The sequence below is a fragment of the Euleptes europaea genome, chromosome 6, assembly GCF_029931775.1.
Source record: "Euleptes europaea isolate rEulEur1 chromosome 6, rEulEur1.hap1, whole genome shotgun sequence".
Lineage (NCBI taxonomy): Eukaryota > Metazoa > Chordata > Lepidosauria > Squamata > Sphaerodactylidae > Euleptes > Euleptes europaea.
This window is the reverse complement of record NC_079317.1, coordinates 100,884,156-100,901,161: the sequence shown is the minus strand read 5'-3', so window position 1 is coordinate 100,901,161 and position 17,006 is coordinate 100,884,156. Positions and strand designations below refer to the sequence as shown.

Sequence of the window (17,006 nt, the reverse complement as noted above, 5' to 3'; positions counted from 1 at the left end):
CTAAAGTGGCCAAATTCTGTGCTGAGATTTGGTCCATAAGAAAGCAGATATTCCAAACATTTTAATAACTTGTATGTATAATTAATTACAGCACAATAACATTATTAATTTTAATAATTGATGTTAATTTTATATTTGTATGCAAATTGTGCTGTTAAACTGATGTTGACTGACTGATCTCTTGGCCGTAATAAATGTTGACACAATGTTGACATCCTAATTGGGTGGGGAGAAGAGTTACATCCAGCAATGTATTCCTTACCACCCATGTAAATGAAATCTGGATTAAAATAAGTATTTTTAAAGTGTCCCATCTCTCCCTGATAGTGCTTGTTTAAAAAGCAAATCAGTATGCCTGTGTCAAGTGTTACTAGAATAATGCTTATAGAACTGTTGTTAAAAAGCAAACCACATATAATTCAACACAAGCTACCATGAACCAGCAAAGCACTACTGAAATACGGCCAGATTTGGTGGTAGCTGCAGCAGAAACTGTGAAAGGGAAGTTGGTTACACATGAACAGTTAGGCTGCTTATACAGGGTCTTACAGGGCCTCCTGCTACAGAAACCGTATCCCATTTTGCAAGTATAGCCAACACCAGAAGAGTTGCAATTGCTCATTTTAGTTGATAATTTTGATTCTGAGTGAGTTACAAAAATAAAAAATGTACATAATTGTAGCAATATCACATATACCATGGCACAACAGCAAGTAACAAACAGGTGGTTCAGAGAAGACAATGTCCAGCAGCCCACAGCAAGTACACTTCAAGCCAGCGAAGAAGCCAAGTTAACAAATCCAGGCACACAGGCAAGAAGGCTTCTTGCCAGAAGAAACTTTTTTGCTGCACCAATTCCAGTAATGACAGTGAGGAGAGAGGAAACAGGGCTCTAAATCTCATTGGAGAATCAATCACACAAGTATGGGTCATAGTGTCTTAGTAGCGTCACTTCATCTGGCTTCCCGAAGCAAGGGCTGCAGAGGAAACAGACAATGAGCAATTCTTAAAAAACTAGCTTCGTCCTTTACATGACATATCCTTTACCATGACATATTCGTTTCTCCATGGGCAAGGATGCCCAATTTTGTCTTTCTGCAGGTGGGGAGGGGCTCAGATGAGGGTCTATCCCCTCCCCACAATTTAGCTGGTCATTCTTGCTGGGGGTGTGGTGTGCAGGTAAACAGTTATTTTAAGTCTGTATGGGAGTGGTGAAGGGCAAACTTATGACAACACTCACAATATTTAGTATTAGTATGTTGTACTGGAAATATCAGAACAATACTCCTGATATTTAATGTCACACATGCCCTTCCCCACACACAATAGTAAGGGCAAAGAGACTACAGGGAAGTACCCACCTGATACTTGAGCTGTCCTTGGCCCTATAAGTTTCAAAGAGGCATTATTTTCTAGGGGTAGACCTGGCCTTTGGACTGGGGAAGCCAGATCTGCCTCCATAGAAAGTAATGGCCTTTAAATACTTATAAGGCTGAGGCCTGCCTCAGTACTCCTTGCTCTCTAGCAGCTACTGTGTCTCTGACACAACTCCTAATTCTAGTGTTAATAGGAGTGATATCAGAATTGGAAGTGAGGTTGGGGACACAGGAGCGGTGTCAGATATTGCCAATATGATGCCCTAAATAGCAGTGCATTCTCCTGGATTGAACAGAGATCTGGGATTCCTGTCTCATTACCGATGCTGATTTCTCCACGCCTACTACCCCTCTGCATATCACACCTAATCCAGTCATGCCTGCTAATGTCATTTATTTGCTTTTGACATGTACATTGCCATTGTGTGTCTAATTCACTCTTCTCTACTTAAGGATAGATGGAATCACATTCTAGCTGTATGTGAAGAAGTGAACTGTGGTTCACGAAAGCTCATACCCTGCCAGAAATTGTTAATCTTTTAAGGTGATACTGGACTCTTGCTCTTTTCTAACCTAAATAGCAGGCATCTTATTGGGTTGGCAATATCCGACTGAGCACTAGCTGTAAGTATTAGCAGATCACTAATATTCCTATTGTCAGAGCTGAACTCCCTGCTCAGTCTTCATCCTTCCACTTGTAATATAGTTTTCCATGAACTGCCTACTTCTTCAATAGGCACTCCTTCAATTCCCAGAAAGGCTGTACGCGGGGAGAACTTTTGGGAACTCATCATTCCAATGAAACAAAGATCTAGCTTGGAAATCCAGAAAGGAATAGTTTGTGTATGTGTAAATATATTCATACACACTCACAGCTCACAGGCTAAAAATCTGAAGAATTCATTTTCATTCCCCATTGGCTTTATTCACAGCAAAGCTGAAATTTTTCAAGCTATAAAAGGCTATTTGGAACATCTCCATTAATACCTTATTTAGAAAACGTATATCCAACCTCTCTAAAGAGGTGTCTCACAAGGTAATAACAACAAAATGGTAAAAACAATCAAATGATCAAAAATGATATTATAACCAGCTATAAAACAAGAAAAAAGCACACTAAACATAAAAAATATAAAACAAAATAATGCATCATGTTAGCAGGAAATATAAAATAATATTCATTCGTGTAGGTACAGCCATTTAAAAAAAACTTTAAAAAGGCAGAGCCCTTCACTTAAAAGCCTGGGTAAAGAAACCTGTTTTGGCCTGAAGTGATCCTCTAAGGCAGGGGTGGGGAACGTCAGGCCCGGGGGCCGTTTAAGCCCCGCAAAGTCATTTGGTCTGGCCCTTGGTGGGTCCTGGCAGATCTCTAGCTCAGAAGGATATAAGACTGGTGATCCGCCCCCTCCCGTGGACAGGAATAGCCTCTATTCAAGGCAGATGTGAGTTTGTTTTGCTGAGAAAAGGAACCTTTTTCCCCCCTTGCAGAAGAGTCGTTAGCTATTGAGCTGCTAGGACCGCCCAAGAAACTGTGTTAACCCTTTCCCACCCAGGCTGTGGAGAAACGTATTCCCTCTGTACTACAAGAGGGCTGGGGGTGGAAGTGGCGACAATGGAGAGGTTAAAGGGGGCAGGTCCAGAATGTGTGTGTGTGTGTGGGGAGTTCTTAGCCAGTGTGTCCTCATTTTACCCCTGCACTGGGAGGTAGCAGAAACCGGCTGTAGAATCTGGCCCCGACCATGTGGAGCAGAAGCAACTGTGGTGTGTGGCTGGACAGCTATGCCCGGCTGGTGCAACAGACCATCCTGTGCCACCAGGTGGGCGAGTGCACCACCGGTTGGATGCTTGCCTGCTTGCCCATGCCGGGGGGGCGGGATATCTGGGGTAGCTGCCTGCTTGGAGCTTGGCCGGCTAATTTTTAAGTTGATAATTTTGTATGGCCCACGAATGATGTTATAAATATCCAAATGGCCCTTGGCGGAAAAAAGGTTCCCCACCCCTGCTCTAAGGCAAGGCACTACCACTGGAAAAGCTCCATCTGTTTGCCACCCACTTAATCTCTGTAGGTATGGCACAAAGAGCAGGGTTTGGAAGGAGGATCTTAACTAGCAGACAGGATAGTATGGGAGGAGGTGGTTCAAGTGCACCAGCCCCAAGGCATTTACAGTGTTTAATGGTAAGAACCACCACTTCAGATTGTGCCTGGGAACAGCTCTCTAGCTTATGAATTGTTAAGGCCCCTTTTAGAATTCAAAAGTTCCACACAGTGGTACTGGCCACAGAATTCAGCTTCCTTAGAATCTCAAGTAGGCTACAAGTGCTCATGGCAAGAGGAAAGATAGGCTTGTTATGCAGGTAATAACTGGCAAAATCTTGGAGAAGAGTGGCCAAATAAGCAATCAGTAGATGGAACTTCAGGGCCTTGGCATAACACTGCCTCCTTAGCATGAGCAGAACAAGTTGTGCAACATGATAAGCAAATCATGGTCATAGCTGGCAGAATGCAGCTACTTTTTGCCTTTTTTCGTGTAGGGTATACACAGGCCTGCAATGGCTGGCAGTGAATCACTGGGACAAACTGAATTTTTGTCTCCTGCAGCTCAAAGCATGTTATGCTTACTCCCCCAGAGACTTCTATTTATCTAATCTGAATTTCCTTTAATAGGCCAGCACTTATTTTTATTTTATTTTTTACCTCTTGGATGTCATATGAATTTGCATCTGGACGCTTCCACGCAGGCAAAGCAAGAGCCCATAACACCAAGAGCCCATAAATCAGGATAAGCATCCCCAGGATGTTAGCAAACCAGGCTTCTGCAGGGAGCTTCGAATATGGCGTTGTTGCATTTGTTCTGTGGGAAGAGGCAAGAATCAAATTCATTTCATGAGAAACCAGTAGCAGCTTACACACTTCTGCCCAGAGACCCCTAAGGGAGGGCACAACTGGGTAATATCAAATATCTAAAGTCATATCCTTTAACACAAGGCTTCATCCATCAGCCCTTAAGGGCATCCCAGACACCCGTTCTGACACCGAGCTGAAGCACACAATACATTCACCTGTAATATTTGATTACTTATTTTGCGGACTGCCATCATCTCACACATGCCAGCTCCCTGTCTTGGTTGCTACTGATAGCTACCTACACAATGGCAGCAGTCTGTATCATTAGTAACCTTACATGCTATGAATCATGTGTCATAGGAGGCCGTTTTGGGTAACATCCCTGAAGAGCCAGCGTGGTGTAGTAGTTAAGAATGGTGGACTCTAATCTGGAGAACTGGGTTGGTTTCCCTACTCCTACACATGAAACCAGCTGGATGAACTTGGTCTAGTCACAGTTCTCTCCAAACTCTCTCAGCCTCACCCTACTTCACAAGGTTCTGCTGTGGGGAGAGGAAGGGAAGGAGACTGTAAGCCAGTTTGAGTCTCCTTAAATGATAGAGAAAATTGGTATATAAAAACCAACTCTTATTCTTCTTCTAGCTAACCTCCTCTTTTGATACCCAGTAGTATTAGCCAAACAAACCACACAAATATATAAATATTTCTCACAAAGAAAATAAATGTTGATGCAGAAATGCATCCCCTGAAGAGGAGCAACTTGATGTTCTTTCTTGGATCTTTTCAAGAAACTGAGGTGGGAGAATGCCTCCTTTCTTAATGATGTCTCATGATGGGTTATGGAAGAAATGCTCCTTTCATAACCCATCATGAGATATCATCAAGAAGGGAGGCATCCAACTGAAAAATTGAGAATTAAAAATTTAATGCCTCCCTTCTTGATGATGTCTCATGACGGGTTACGAAAGGAGCGTTTCTGCTTCAAAATGTCTCTTCATATTTTAAAAAAGATTTCATGAAATAGCTGTGCATCTTGATGGTTAGCCACTTGTCTTGGTTTCATTGATGCAGTCTTCCTGCTTTAGACAGACTGCCTTTTTTGTATTTCTGAAAGTTATTTATTGCTTTCAGAATCCAAAACAACGGATACCTGTCTCAACCAGCACCCTTTATTTGGCCTTTCAAGGCTGAAACTAGCAAGCCATTTTTTTTACTCCAGTGTCTCATTCACCACCCATTATTGGGGACCCAAGCAGCATCCATTTTCTCCAGTTTGCATTATCTGCAACCCCTTGTCTCTCTTGATCCTTTCAGCAGCTGCTTCCTTCTCCCCCAGTACTCACAGTCTGAAGAACAGCTTCTCATTGATGCCAGAGATACAGGCTGCCATAACTAAAGAAAGGATGGAAGAGCCAAAGAAGACATGGATGGGTTTGTAGAGGGCTCGCAGCCAGATGGGGGCCCAAGGTAGCAGGAAAGAAGAAAACCCCATGAGCCACTAGATGAGAAAAACAAGAATTGGGAATATTTGTTACAAAACAATAGTGGAGAAGGAAATGGAAGTAACCACATGTGGTATCTGTATTGGGATGGTGTATAATTTGTTTTTAAAGAAGCATCTCAGAGTTCTGCAGGCAAGATTATTGTAATACTTCACATTTATAAACTGCTTGGTAGCCCAAGATTCTCAGAACAATTAGAAACTAGATTTTAGAGAAATCTAAATTTAGGTTTAATACATGGCATGCTGCTTCAGATGCCATGACTTTAGTAAAGAACACATGCTGAGTGGGCAGGAGGGGATTAATTTAGGGTAGAAAAAAAGACAGCAAAGAAGGAACATGCAACTTTTGAAAGGGGTGTGTGAAAAATGTGACTAGTACTCACTTTTCTCAAAAGATAAGACCTTGGGTGAGAGAACGTAATTGATAGTCAAACCAAAGTATCTCATCATACAATGCATAACTAATCAATGGAGTTAATGGCTACAAGACACTGTTAAAGCCTTTGGCATAAAAAGGTTAGCAAGTATTAAGGTGAGAGGACAGCTCTACCCAGTGATCATCTGCCATTTAGCAGGAATGCAACATGTTGAAAGAGTGAATTTGGCCACCAGATTCCAAGTGCAAACAGGTGATGGATATCACCAGCTTTCTTTGCTTCTGAGCTTCCCCTAAGGGCCTTGCTGACCATTGCCAGAGAAAGAGGTGAGCTATCTGGTTGGCCATGGGGCTGACCCACTTAACTATTTGTGGATTTTTTACTCACCTGGCAGGAGAAGAGCACCACAGCAGTTAGCCCGAGCCAGCTGTGGAGTGAGTACATGTTGGGAATCTTCTTTCTGTTGTGAAACTCAAAGACAGCAACCAGCCCCAGTATGACAAGGATAAACGCTGCCAAGGTCAGTGTCGCATGGAGCAGCTTCCAGGGGAGCTTGGGCCCCTCCCAGGAAAGAGGCACACGATACACCAGTGCCGCTGCAGGGAGGGGAAGAGAGCTGTCAGAATCAAGACTATTGAGACACCCCTCCCACCCAACCACCAAGGCATTTCCTTCCAAATGCCAATGCAAAAGCAGATAATAGGCTGGATTTGGGACGCCTTCCCCCTTACCTGTGCCATACAAAACCAACATGCCTGTCACCATAAGAACCGGGTGCCAGTTGAACATTTCAGAAGAACCATCCCAGGCAAAGCCACCAAGCCAGTGTCGGCCCCAGAATCCTGTGAGCCCCACACAGAGGATCCCCAGAACTCCAAGCAGGATAGAAAATGGCAGGAACTGCATACCAGCCATCTCACTACTAGTGGGGAGCACACCTGAAAAAAAATAAGATACCAGCTAGGTCTGTAGCTAGCCCTTAGATCACAGCATGCATCACTTATACCTCCCACAAAGTCTTGCCTGATTTTCCTGACCAGTTCTGCCTTCCTTCACTCTCTGCAACACTACTTTGCCTTCTACACACTACCACAAGGTGTCTAGAAAACCCACTTTATATTGGCAGTTTTATAACCTGAAGAGGGAGGAGTCTCCGTGGCTAGTTTAGGGAAGTAGCTTTAAAGTGCATAACTAAACAAGCAGAACACAGACTGTAAAGCTACCAGGAGGAAAGTTCCAGGATCTCCCTGCACTGATTCAAGTATATCACAGTCTAACTAGAATGCTGTACTTTCAAAAGCCAAGATGTACAGCTAGCAGCCAGCAGACTATCATACCAGGCATCCATAACTACTTGCCGAGTATGTCCTGCTAAAATTAGCTGGGGCTCCCACAGTGGCAGCTCCTTTCCACTAGAGCAGGGGTGTCAAATATAAGGCCCGTGGGCCAGATCTGGCCCCTTGAAAGCTCTTATCTAGCCCGCCAGCCAGCCCAGCCCACCCCACCCACTCCCAGACTGGGCTAGTAAGGCATGGCCCAGCCCGGCTCGACCAAGTTACATTTTTGTCATATCCAGCCCTTGTAAAAATTGAATTTGACACCCCTGCACTAGGCTTAATCTGTTTCCTTAGGTAAGGAAGAGATTTTCCTGTCACTGATATGGTTTCAATCCCTCCCAGAGTCAACTTGTACAGAAAAGCCACGATTGTTAGCTAAAGTCTAAATTTAGTACCCATCTTATTAGAATAAACATTTCCCAGAACCCACAATTAATCAGGCAGGAAGAAACCCGTTAAAATAAGTCTAATGAGCCAGAATCTATGTGCCAGAAGTCTCCACAGCCACACAGAACTAACAAGTCTGCCATCCTAATATCAAGGCTGCCCCATCAGCCAATGGAAACATTTATGTCAGTGACACTGGCATTCAAAGAGAATAGCTTGATCTAAGAGCCAACCAAAAATAAAAGGTCATTGTAGCCAAATGAAGAGGAAAGGGGAGTTCCATGTTTGAGCTTTCAAATTTCTACATGAATTATTTTCACAGTTACAGACCACAATTTTCTCTGCACACCCAACAGTACTGCATAGAGCCCGCACCTGCAACTTCTACTTCCTTTAACAGTCCTGCAAGGTAAGTCATGAGATGTCCCCAACTTCTGCTTTCATAGCAAAGTTCAGGAGACTGGCACAGAGACAGCTGAGACCAGAATGACAGAAATATCACTCTCAAGAAAGCAGAACTTAGTGAAAATATGGACAAGACAGCCTTGTTTTATGTTAAGCCCCTTTTCTAAATGCAATGAGTTCTTCGCAGCTATCCACCAGAACGGATTGGAGACTGCAGAATTTTCTCCAGCTCATGAGGATAGTGTCTTAAGGTTTAAGATGCAGCACCGGTGTGACACCAGCGGTGTCTTCCCAGAACTTGAAAAGTTACTCTATAGTTTGCATACCTATACACCAAGAGGAGAACTTGCTTGTGCAAATAGTTTAACTAAAGCGCAAGCAGCTTCTTAGCAGTTGCATCTTGTGTGATATTCGTGGGCAGGTAGTCCACATGATATGTCAGGCTATGCTGCAGCCAGGTGAATTTGGCTCATTTGTCAGGTTTGTCTACAAATATGGGTAATTGCAAGCCACAAGAGAGAACTTTGGACTAGTTGCAGATACAGTACAGTCAGGGTAAAGGATTCACTGCCCCAGCTATGTCAGCATTCTTACTTATGATGCAGAGAGCTAAAGAAAATCAGCTGAGAGCAGTTTGCCCGAGAGCCCTCAAATCCTAGAACCAGCACTGAACTCTGAAGCCAAGACTAAGGGGAATGTTCACAAGGGTTACTTGAGTGGATTGTATGATGGCACTCTCCATCCCAGGTAATGCACTACTCCTTCCTCCCCTCACTTTACAAGTGCTGACAGCATAACTCTTCCCCACCTCCAAACAGATTATTTCATACTGTAGCACAGGCTTTTTGCCGCCTGTCGCTCTGTCATAAAAGGAATTTAAGAGCCTGGCAGGAGGACAACTGGAGGCCTAGGGTTATAGGAGCCAAGCTGCATAGTTCACTTTTATTGGGCTTAGCGCTCCATGCGAACGCTCGGCTTTTATTGTGTATGTGTGTGTAGGGGTCCTTCTCCCTTTCTTTTTATAACACAGAAGTCCCTAGACAGCACACAAAGTTCCTTTAAAGCACTGGTTCCCAACCAGGGGTCCATGGACCCCCAGGGGGTCCACGAGAACTAAATTAAGGTCCACGAAGCAAAGTTATAAACCCATAATAAATTAATATTTTCAATTAAAAGTTCTCTATTATAAAAATATATATTCAAATATTATTCTAAGTTTAATGTTTAACTAACAGTTATGATTAAAGTTTATTTTCAAATTCTCGGAATTTTTATTTTGAACCTTGGGGTCCCTGCACCGAACCAAAAAGTCCTAGTGGTCCCTGGTCAAAAAAAGGTTGGGAACCACTGCTTTAAAGCAAAGGCTATCCATACTCAAAGCTGTTCAGTTTGGAATTACTGGTTCCAGTAATATTTGCTAATTTAACCTACTTTAATGTATTGAGGAAACCGTGGGTGGGGAGGATATCCTGTAATAAAAGTCTGTAAACCTTTATGAAATGCCACATGCAGAATGAGGCCCAGATTGTAATAAGCAGGCTCTTACTTTCTGCAAGCTTTACACACCAGGAGACCGAATTATACAGGCCTTGGATCAAGGGGAGCGAAAGCAGCTACAGGTTCAGTCTTTCCAACCAAGTCTTTGCACGGTTATTTGTATCGCAGGCATTACCTGCGATGTCACCCAGCCACGTACACGGCTTTGGATTTCACCGCTACCTGCTTCAACGGAAGCAACGCCAACCTGGATTGGGAGGCTCAACCAAGCCGGAACTGCAACGTTCAGCGTGCAAGTGTAACAAAAGAAAAGGGTCAGCATTTTATAGATTTTTAACTATAAGCCTCAACTTTCACGGGCAACATTTTTATTACATTGCAATACAGAATGAGTAACACACAAGTTGGAGATTAAGCCTTTTTTCACGAAGCGGAGTTCACCGGGCAGCAAGAATCAAAACCAGAGAACCATCGGAGTTTCAAAGCAGACGGTTCTCGTGCACATAAATATTGGGCATTGGCAACAAGAAAACATCTGGTTCTTGTAGGTTATCCGGGCTGTGTAACCGTGGTCTTGGAATTTTCTTTCCTGATGTTTCGCTTGCAACTGTGGCAGGCATCTTCAGAGGAGTAACACTGAAGGACAGTGCCTCTCAGTGTCAAGTGTGTAGGAAGAGTAATATATAGTCAGAAAGGGGCTGGGTTTGAGCTGAGTACTGTCCTGCAAAAGTAATGTGCTAATCATTGTCCTGTAAGTATCAAGGTAATGTGCTAATGAGGGTGTGGTATGTTAATATGGAACCATTGTATCCTGAAGTAATCAGTTAATGTGTGTAATCCACAGCTAATCTGCATGGCTATTGTGGACTGTTGTCTTTGTTAGTCTGGAGGTTTTCAGAACAGGAAGCCAAGCCTTATTCATTCTTAAACTCTCCTCTTTTCTGTTAAAGTTCCACAGTCCACAATAGCCATGCGGATTAGCTTTGGATTCCACATGTTAACAGATCACTTCAGGATACAATGGTTCCACATTAACATACCATACCCTCATTAGCACATTATCTTGATACTTACAGGACAATGATTAGCACATTACCTTTAATACTTTGCAGGACAATGACTCAGCTCAACCCAACCCCCTTCTGACTATATATTACTCTTCCTACACCCTTGACACTGAGAGACACTGTCCTTCAGTGTTACTCCTCTGAAGATGCCTGCCACAGAAGCTGGCGAAACGTCAGGAAAGAAAATTCCAAGACCACGGTCACACAGCCCGGATAACCTACAAGAACCCAAGAACTCTGACCGTGAAAGCCTTGGACAATATTAAGAAAACATCTCATTGTAGCTGAGGCTGCCAGTTATAGAGCTAAAATGCAGGAACAGAGTGAAAGGGTCAGCGTCTGATGCGAAGCACTTGTGGCACCCTATTTTACTCATTTAAAAACGGCTGTTTATTACTCTTTCATCCCACCCTTCCTCCAGGGAGACCATGGTGGCGGTAGAGGGCCACATCGCTCAGTGCCATCTCCACAACAACCCTGTGGGGTAGGCTAGGCCGGCCCCTCACAGACAGAAAATGGCGACCACGACGAGAGAAAGAAATGCTACCACTCTCATTACTTCCTAATACCTATCTGCATAACGACCGACACGAAATCTTGGAATTAAGAAAAGGCGCGCGACCTCTCACACCTCGTTTCCGTCTTACGCGCGGGGGATGCCGGGAAACGTAGTTCCAAGGCGCTGCAGACCCTCGAGCGTGGCTCATTATACAAAGCAGCGGAGACCCCGTCCTATGGTCCACCCGGTCTACGTATCCGGCGCGGAGAACGACGGACTTCTGGGAAATGTAGTTTCACCGTGAAACCTGAGTCTTTCGCTCCCTAAGGGCGAGGGGCCCCTGACCTGGATGGCCCAGGCTTAGCCAGGTCTCGGAAGCTAAGCAGGGCCGGCCCTGGTTAGTATTTGGATGGGAGGCCTCCAAGGAAGTCCAGGGTTGCTGTGCAGAGGAAGGCACTGGCAAAACCACCTCTCTGTTAGTCTCTTGCTATAAAAACCCTTTAAAAAAAGGGGTCGCCATAAGTCGGCTCAACTGCGGCTATCGTATTTTGGTCACGTCATGAGGTTGACAACTTTAAGGTTGACAATGAGGAAATTGAAATTGTTCAAGACTTTCTATTCCTTGGCTCCACCATTAACCAAAAGGGAGACTGCAGCCAAGAAATTAGAAGGAGATTGAGACTGGGAAGGGCAGCCATGAAGGAGCTAGAAAAGATTCTGAAGTGTAAGGATGTGACTCTGGCCACCAAGACTAGATTAATTCATGCCATCATATTCCCTATTACTATGTATGGGTGTGAAAGCTGGACAGTGAAGAAAGCTGATAGGAAGAAAATAGATTCCTTTGAAATGTGGTGTTGGAGGAGAGGGTTACGGATTCCGTGGACTGCCAAAAAAACAAATCAGTGGGTTATAGATCAAATCAAGCCTGAACTGACCCTAGAAGCTAAAATGACTAAACTGAGGCTGTCGTATTTTGGTCACGTCATGAGACGACAAGAGTCACTGGAAAAGACCGTCATGATAGGAAAAGTTGAGGGCAGCAGGAAAAGAGGAAGACCCAACAAGAGATGGATTGACTCAATAAAGGAAGCCACAGCCTTCAATTTGCAAGATCTGAGCAAGGCTGTCAAAGATAGGACATTTTGGAGGACTTTCATTCATAGGGTCGCCATGAGTCGGAAGCGACTTGACGGCACTTAACACACACACACGAGACGGCAAGGGTCACTGGAAAAGACAGTCATGCTAGGAAAAGTGGAGGGCAGCAGGAAAAGAGGAAGACCCAACAAGAGATGGACTGACTCAATCAAGGAAGCCACGGCCTTCAGTTTGCAGGATCTTTTTTTTTTAATTTATTAAATTTTATAACATAAAAAAATAACAATTGTTATAACAACAACAAAAAATAATAATAATGAACAAAATAACAATAAAAAACCCCAGGAGTATCCATAGATATTCATTAATACAATTTAAAAGTATCATTGTTAAATCTATTAAGATACCCCTATTCCCACCACCCACCACCTTATGTGACCCTTCACCTGACTTCCGAAGAAGTGTCTTGACAGTTTTGAACTTATTTGTTACTATAAAATATAAAGATATTAAAAAATACTAATTTCTATAACTCACTAAGTAATTTAATAAAATCCGTTTTTGCCAATTTATCCCAGTATGAGGCGGCCTTTTTCCACATGTATTTAAATTCTTCCATATCCTTTCCATGAAGGAATTCCGTTAATTTGGCCATCCTCGTATATGTCCATAATTTCTCTCTCCAATCATTTATTAAAGGTTTATTCGCTTGCTTCCAATAGTTTGCAGGATCTGAGCAGGGCTGTCAAAGATAGGACATTCTGGAGGTCTGGAGGCTTTTCATTCATAGGGTCACCATGAGTCGGAAGCGACTTGACGGCACTTAACACACACACTTAAGTTGGCTGCAACTTGACAGGCATTTTACACACAAACACAAGGACTAGGGGACATGATGAAATTCGCTTTCAAGGAGAAAATGAAAACTTCCTCGAGAGTTGCGTGACACATTGACCGAGGGAAGCTTTTCAATCATGTAGAATGCAAAACACGTCAGGATCTTTGCTGAATTTCTGCTTGTCCAAGTCAGGCAACCGTTAAAGGCACAGGAGGAGCCTTGCCAGAAAAAATAATAATACAAAATTATGCAGTCTAATAATAATTATTACCTCACGTTGTTGCAGGTTACTAGAGAGGACTATTAGTACCTTGACCCTACGCAATGACAGACACTCTTGATTACTGAAATCGATGGGTTTAGGATTGGTCTGCAGAATATTATCGTCTGCAGTCCTATTACTTAGAAACACGTTACATGCTTGTTATAGAAAAAAAGTGTATTGTTGGAAATGCTCTTGAACGGAGGGGACTTTCTTTCATCAATGGTCGACTTGTAAAAAGGGCCAACAGTTTTGGAGGACTATACACAAAGGAATTCAAGATATTCTGCAAGTGCATTTTGAATCACAAGTGAGTTCAATTCACAGAGAACTCTTTCAATATGCAACTACTGCCTCTAGAATCTTGTATACTGGAAAAGTCCCAAGATCTCAACAATGAACGAGTGAATTTACAAATTATTTGATTTTGCTTCGATGTCAAAACTAACCTATTTGATAAAAAGACACTCATTAGATGACTTCAGGAGCAAATGGCAACCACTATATGATAATTATGCTTCATTATCAAATTCTGTCAGTTGTTTTTAGAGTATTAACTACATACATAAAATACAAAGATGATACATTTAGCTTTAGTTTTCAACAGAGGATGTCTATATTAATACTAAGGAAATTATTAGTACGTACTTATGAAATGACTATAAAAATGAAATATAGCATATCTTATTGTAAAAAAAGAGAAATAATATGGGGCATTAATAGACACTCAGAAATTACATGGTACTCTGAAGCAGCAGACCTGTAAGAGTTAAAAATTGAGAAATATTATTATTAAAACTCCAAAATCAGAGTGCCTCTGGAAAGACATATTTAGAAGTTAAAAACAGAATTCAAAAAGAGGTAACTATACAATACTGTTGTTCATCTCAAGGTTGGCCAACAGACAGAGGCGACTGGGTGGCTGGGATGTCAAGAAAGGAAGAGATTAATTGTAACTAGATAGAAATGCCAGGTGTTAAAACAATGGACTCTATACACAAGTTGATCTGACCAATCAAGTAATTTCTGTCTTATGATTCACCAATAAAATGTGTCTGGATAAGCCAATTAACAAATGGATTACATATTAATCAACCAATAAGTTAACAGAAAAGTTGTAAACCAATCAGTAGTATAATGTATAGGTGATGTGTTTCAGAGAATGTATAATGAACTAACCAAAGATTATAAAAGGTCTGGCACGCCTTCGTTCAGGGCCGAGCTTTCTTTTTATTACTCACAAAGCTGGGACTAGCAATTGCTACATAAATCCTGTTTTTCCCAAGAAAGGGGGTCTGAGGTCTTTGTGTCCTGAACTCTAAACTCCAGCTCTTGAAATCTGCTGCAACGACTCCCAAGTTAAATTGATTTCAGGCGTATGCAGCGTCCCGCCCAAACTTGGACCCAGAAATGTCATCTCTCCCTTTTTCCCCTATTCTTTTTCCCCCCTTTCCTTTCTGTGCTCCGAAAAATTAAATAAAATATAGACGTTTAAAAATAAGCAGGGGTCCAGAGGCGCACTGAACCCCAACAACGTTGGTTTCCAACGTTCATGGATCGGAGCGCCAACAAGAGGGAAGGCTAGAGCGGCAACTAAGGGTGAAGCGGGGGAGCGGAGAGGGACAAGGCCGGAAACGTCTCGGTGGGTCTAACCGGACGTGAGGGAACGTCCAATCAGGCTGGCTTCTGAGCGTCCAATCAGGCTGTCTCCATGGAGACAGAAGCCCGGAAACGTCTCGGTGGGTCTAACCGGACGTGAGGGAACGTCCAATCAGGCTGGCTTCTGAGCAACGGCCGCTTGAGGAGGCTGAGAAGACAGCCTGATTGGACGTTCCCTCACGTCCGGTTAGACCCACCGAGACGTTTCCGGGCTTCTGTCTCCATGGAGACAGAAAAGGGCATTGCGAGGTAAGTGCGGGGCGCGGGCGGAGGGGTCGCGTCCGCCGCCTCTCTCGGTCGGCCTTCAGTAGCCTCGCAGGGCCGCGTCCGGTTCAGCTTCCCGCCTGAACGCGGGGGGGGGGGGGATGTTAACACGTCAGGAAAGGGAGATTCGCAAAAGGCAGACGCTGAGGGTGGTAGGTAGGCGGGCGGCAGGGAGGACACGACGAAAGCAGACCCCCGGCCAGACGCGGTGGGAATCCACACGTGCAGGACGAGATCCGGGTCCCGTGACTTTTCCCTGTGTGTTTTTAAAGACCTTTGCCTCTTTCCAGGTGCCTTCGTTTTCTCCATTTCTTCTCCATTTTCTCCATTTCATTTTCTGTTTTTTTTTGTGTTGTTTTTCCCCCCTTCTATTTCAGCAATTAGTAAAGTCCTTTGTGCCCTGAAAGGTCCAGGAACAGTGCTAGATCCAGCTCTGTTCCCGCATGGTGGCAAAGTGCCTTCATTCACTGATTTTCTCAGTGCTTGGCTGGTGACCTTCCTGTGGAAGTGCTAGGCGCTGTGTGACATAACCCAGATTTGTGGTGCACCTGGCAGTGGAAAATCAGCACAACACACAAGTGCAATCTAGAAAACGTTTGATTTTTTATAAGATGGACATTAGGACTATTGAGAACTATTACAATTTTCATTAATAGACAATGTTGTGCTACTGTGTATTGCATAGAAGGTGCTTGTTTGCTAGCTTTTGTTTGTTGCTAAACTATTAGATGATTTGATGGTGGTTATGATTTCAAGATTTTAAGATCAGACTGTGCTAATTTGATTTTCCTTTCTGTATTTTTTTATTTCTTTACTTTTTGTTTATGTGTGTGTGTGTGTGTGTAACGTGCCGTCAAGTCGCAGCCGACTTATGGCGACCCCTTTTGGGGTTTTCATGGCAAGAGACTAACAGAGGTGGTTTGCCAGTGTCTTTCGTTTATATATAGATAGATATGTACACACACCTAATTTAAAAAGTATATATATAAAAGAAAATTAGCACTGATGTGCTACTTCTTGTTGCTGGTGTTGCTGATCTTGAAGCTCCCAGGCTACATAACAGCATCCCGCTTGTGGGTGCTTGGTTTTGCCACCTTCCCCCCCCCCCCATTTGATGTGCTGTGCAATGTTCTTGTGTTATCAGCTTTTTCTTCAAAGTTCTGTTTGTGACTTTATGAAACAAAGTGTTACCTATTCATGCTCACTCTCGCTGCCTGGACTTTGGTCTGTTTCAGCTCTGTGGGCAGGTTTACAGACCCCTTAGTGAGTAGTATGGTACCCTGCTGATGTTTATAGTGAGAAGCTTCAGAAAAAGTATGTGTATAAAGTTCTAGGATCCATCCTCATGTCCTCTGAGTTCTTATACTGGAAGAAGCTTCTTTTCTGTTTGAAATTAGGCTAGCCATACTTTAATTTTACTTTATAGCCCAAATCTTGATCTAGATGCACTTACACTGTTTAGCATATTGAGTGGGCCAGTATTATCTGCAGCTTTAAGAAGGAGCTGATCCACTAGGTATCGCTAATCAATTTTTCTTGTATACTTCTACAGGTTTGGGAACTCAATCTTAGGGAACCAAAAGTGATA

At 43.3% G+C, this 17,006-nt stretch overlaps 1 protein-coding gene across 1 annotated transcript; it reads right to left on the bottom strand.

Annotated features, from left to right (window-relative positions):
* Positions 1-953: 953 nt before the first annotated feature.
* LOC130479595 (lysosomal membrane ascorbate-dependent ferrireductase CYB561A3) lies at positions 954-11,502 on the bottom strand. The gene is made up of 6 exons (XM_056851990.1): positions 11,427-11,502; positions 6,834-7,040; positions 6,490-6,698; positions 5,565-5,719; positions 4,072-4,228; positions 954-977 (listed from the first exon to the last, which is right to left on the bottom strand). The coding sequence occupies exons 1-6, from the start codon at positions 11,500-11,502 to the stop codon at positions 954-956; spliced, it is 828 nt and encodes a 275-aa protein (XP_056707968.1).
* Between the last annotated feature and the right edge of the window lie 5,504 nt (positions 11,503-17,006).

Coding starts and splice junctions, on each gene's coding strand:
- LOC130479595 (XM_056851990.1), bottom strand. CDS start 11,502: ATGAGCCACGCTCGAGGGTCTGCAGCGCCTTGGAACTACGTTTCCCGG. Junction 7,041..11,426: donor GCGCGTAAGACGGAAACGAG/GTGTGAGAGGTC, acceptor ATTTTTTTTCAG/GTGTGCTCCCCACTAGTAGT. Junction 6,699..6,833: donor GTTGGTTTTGTATGGCACAG/GTAAGGGGGAAG, acceptor CCCTCCCTGCAG/CGGCACTGGTGTATCGTGTG.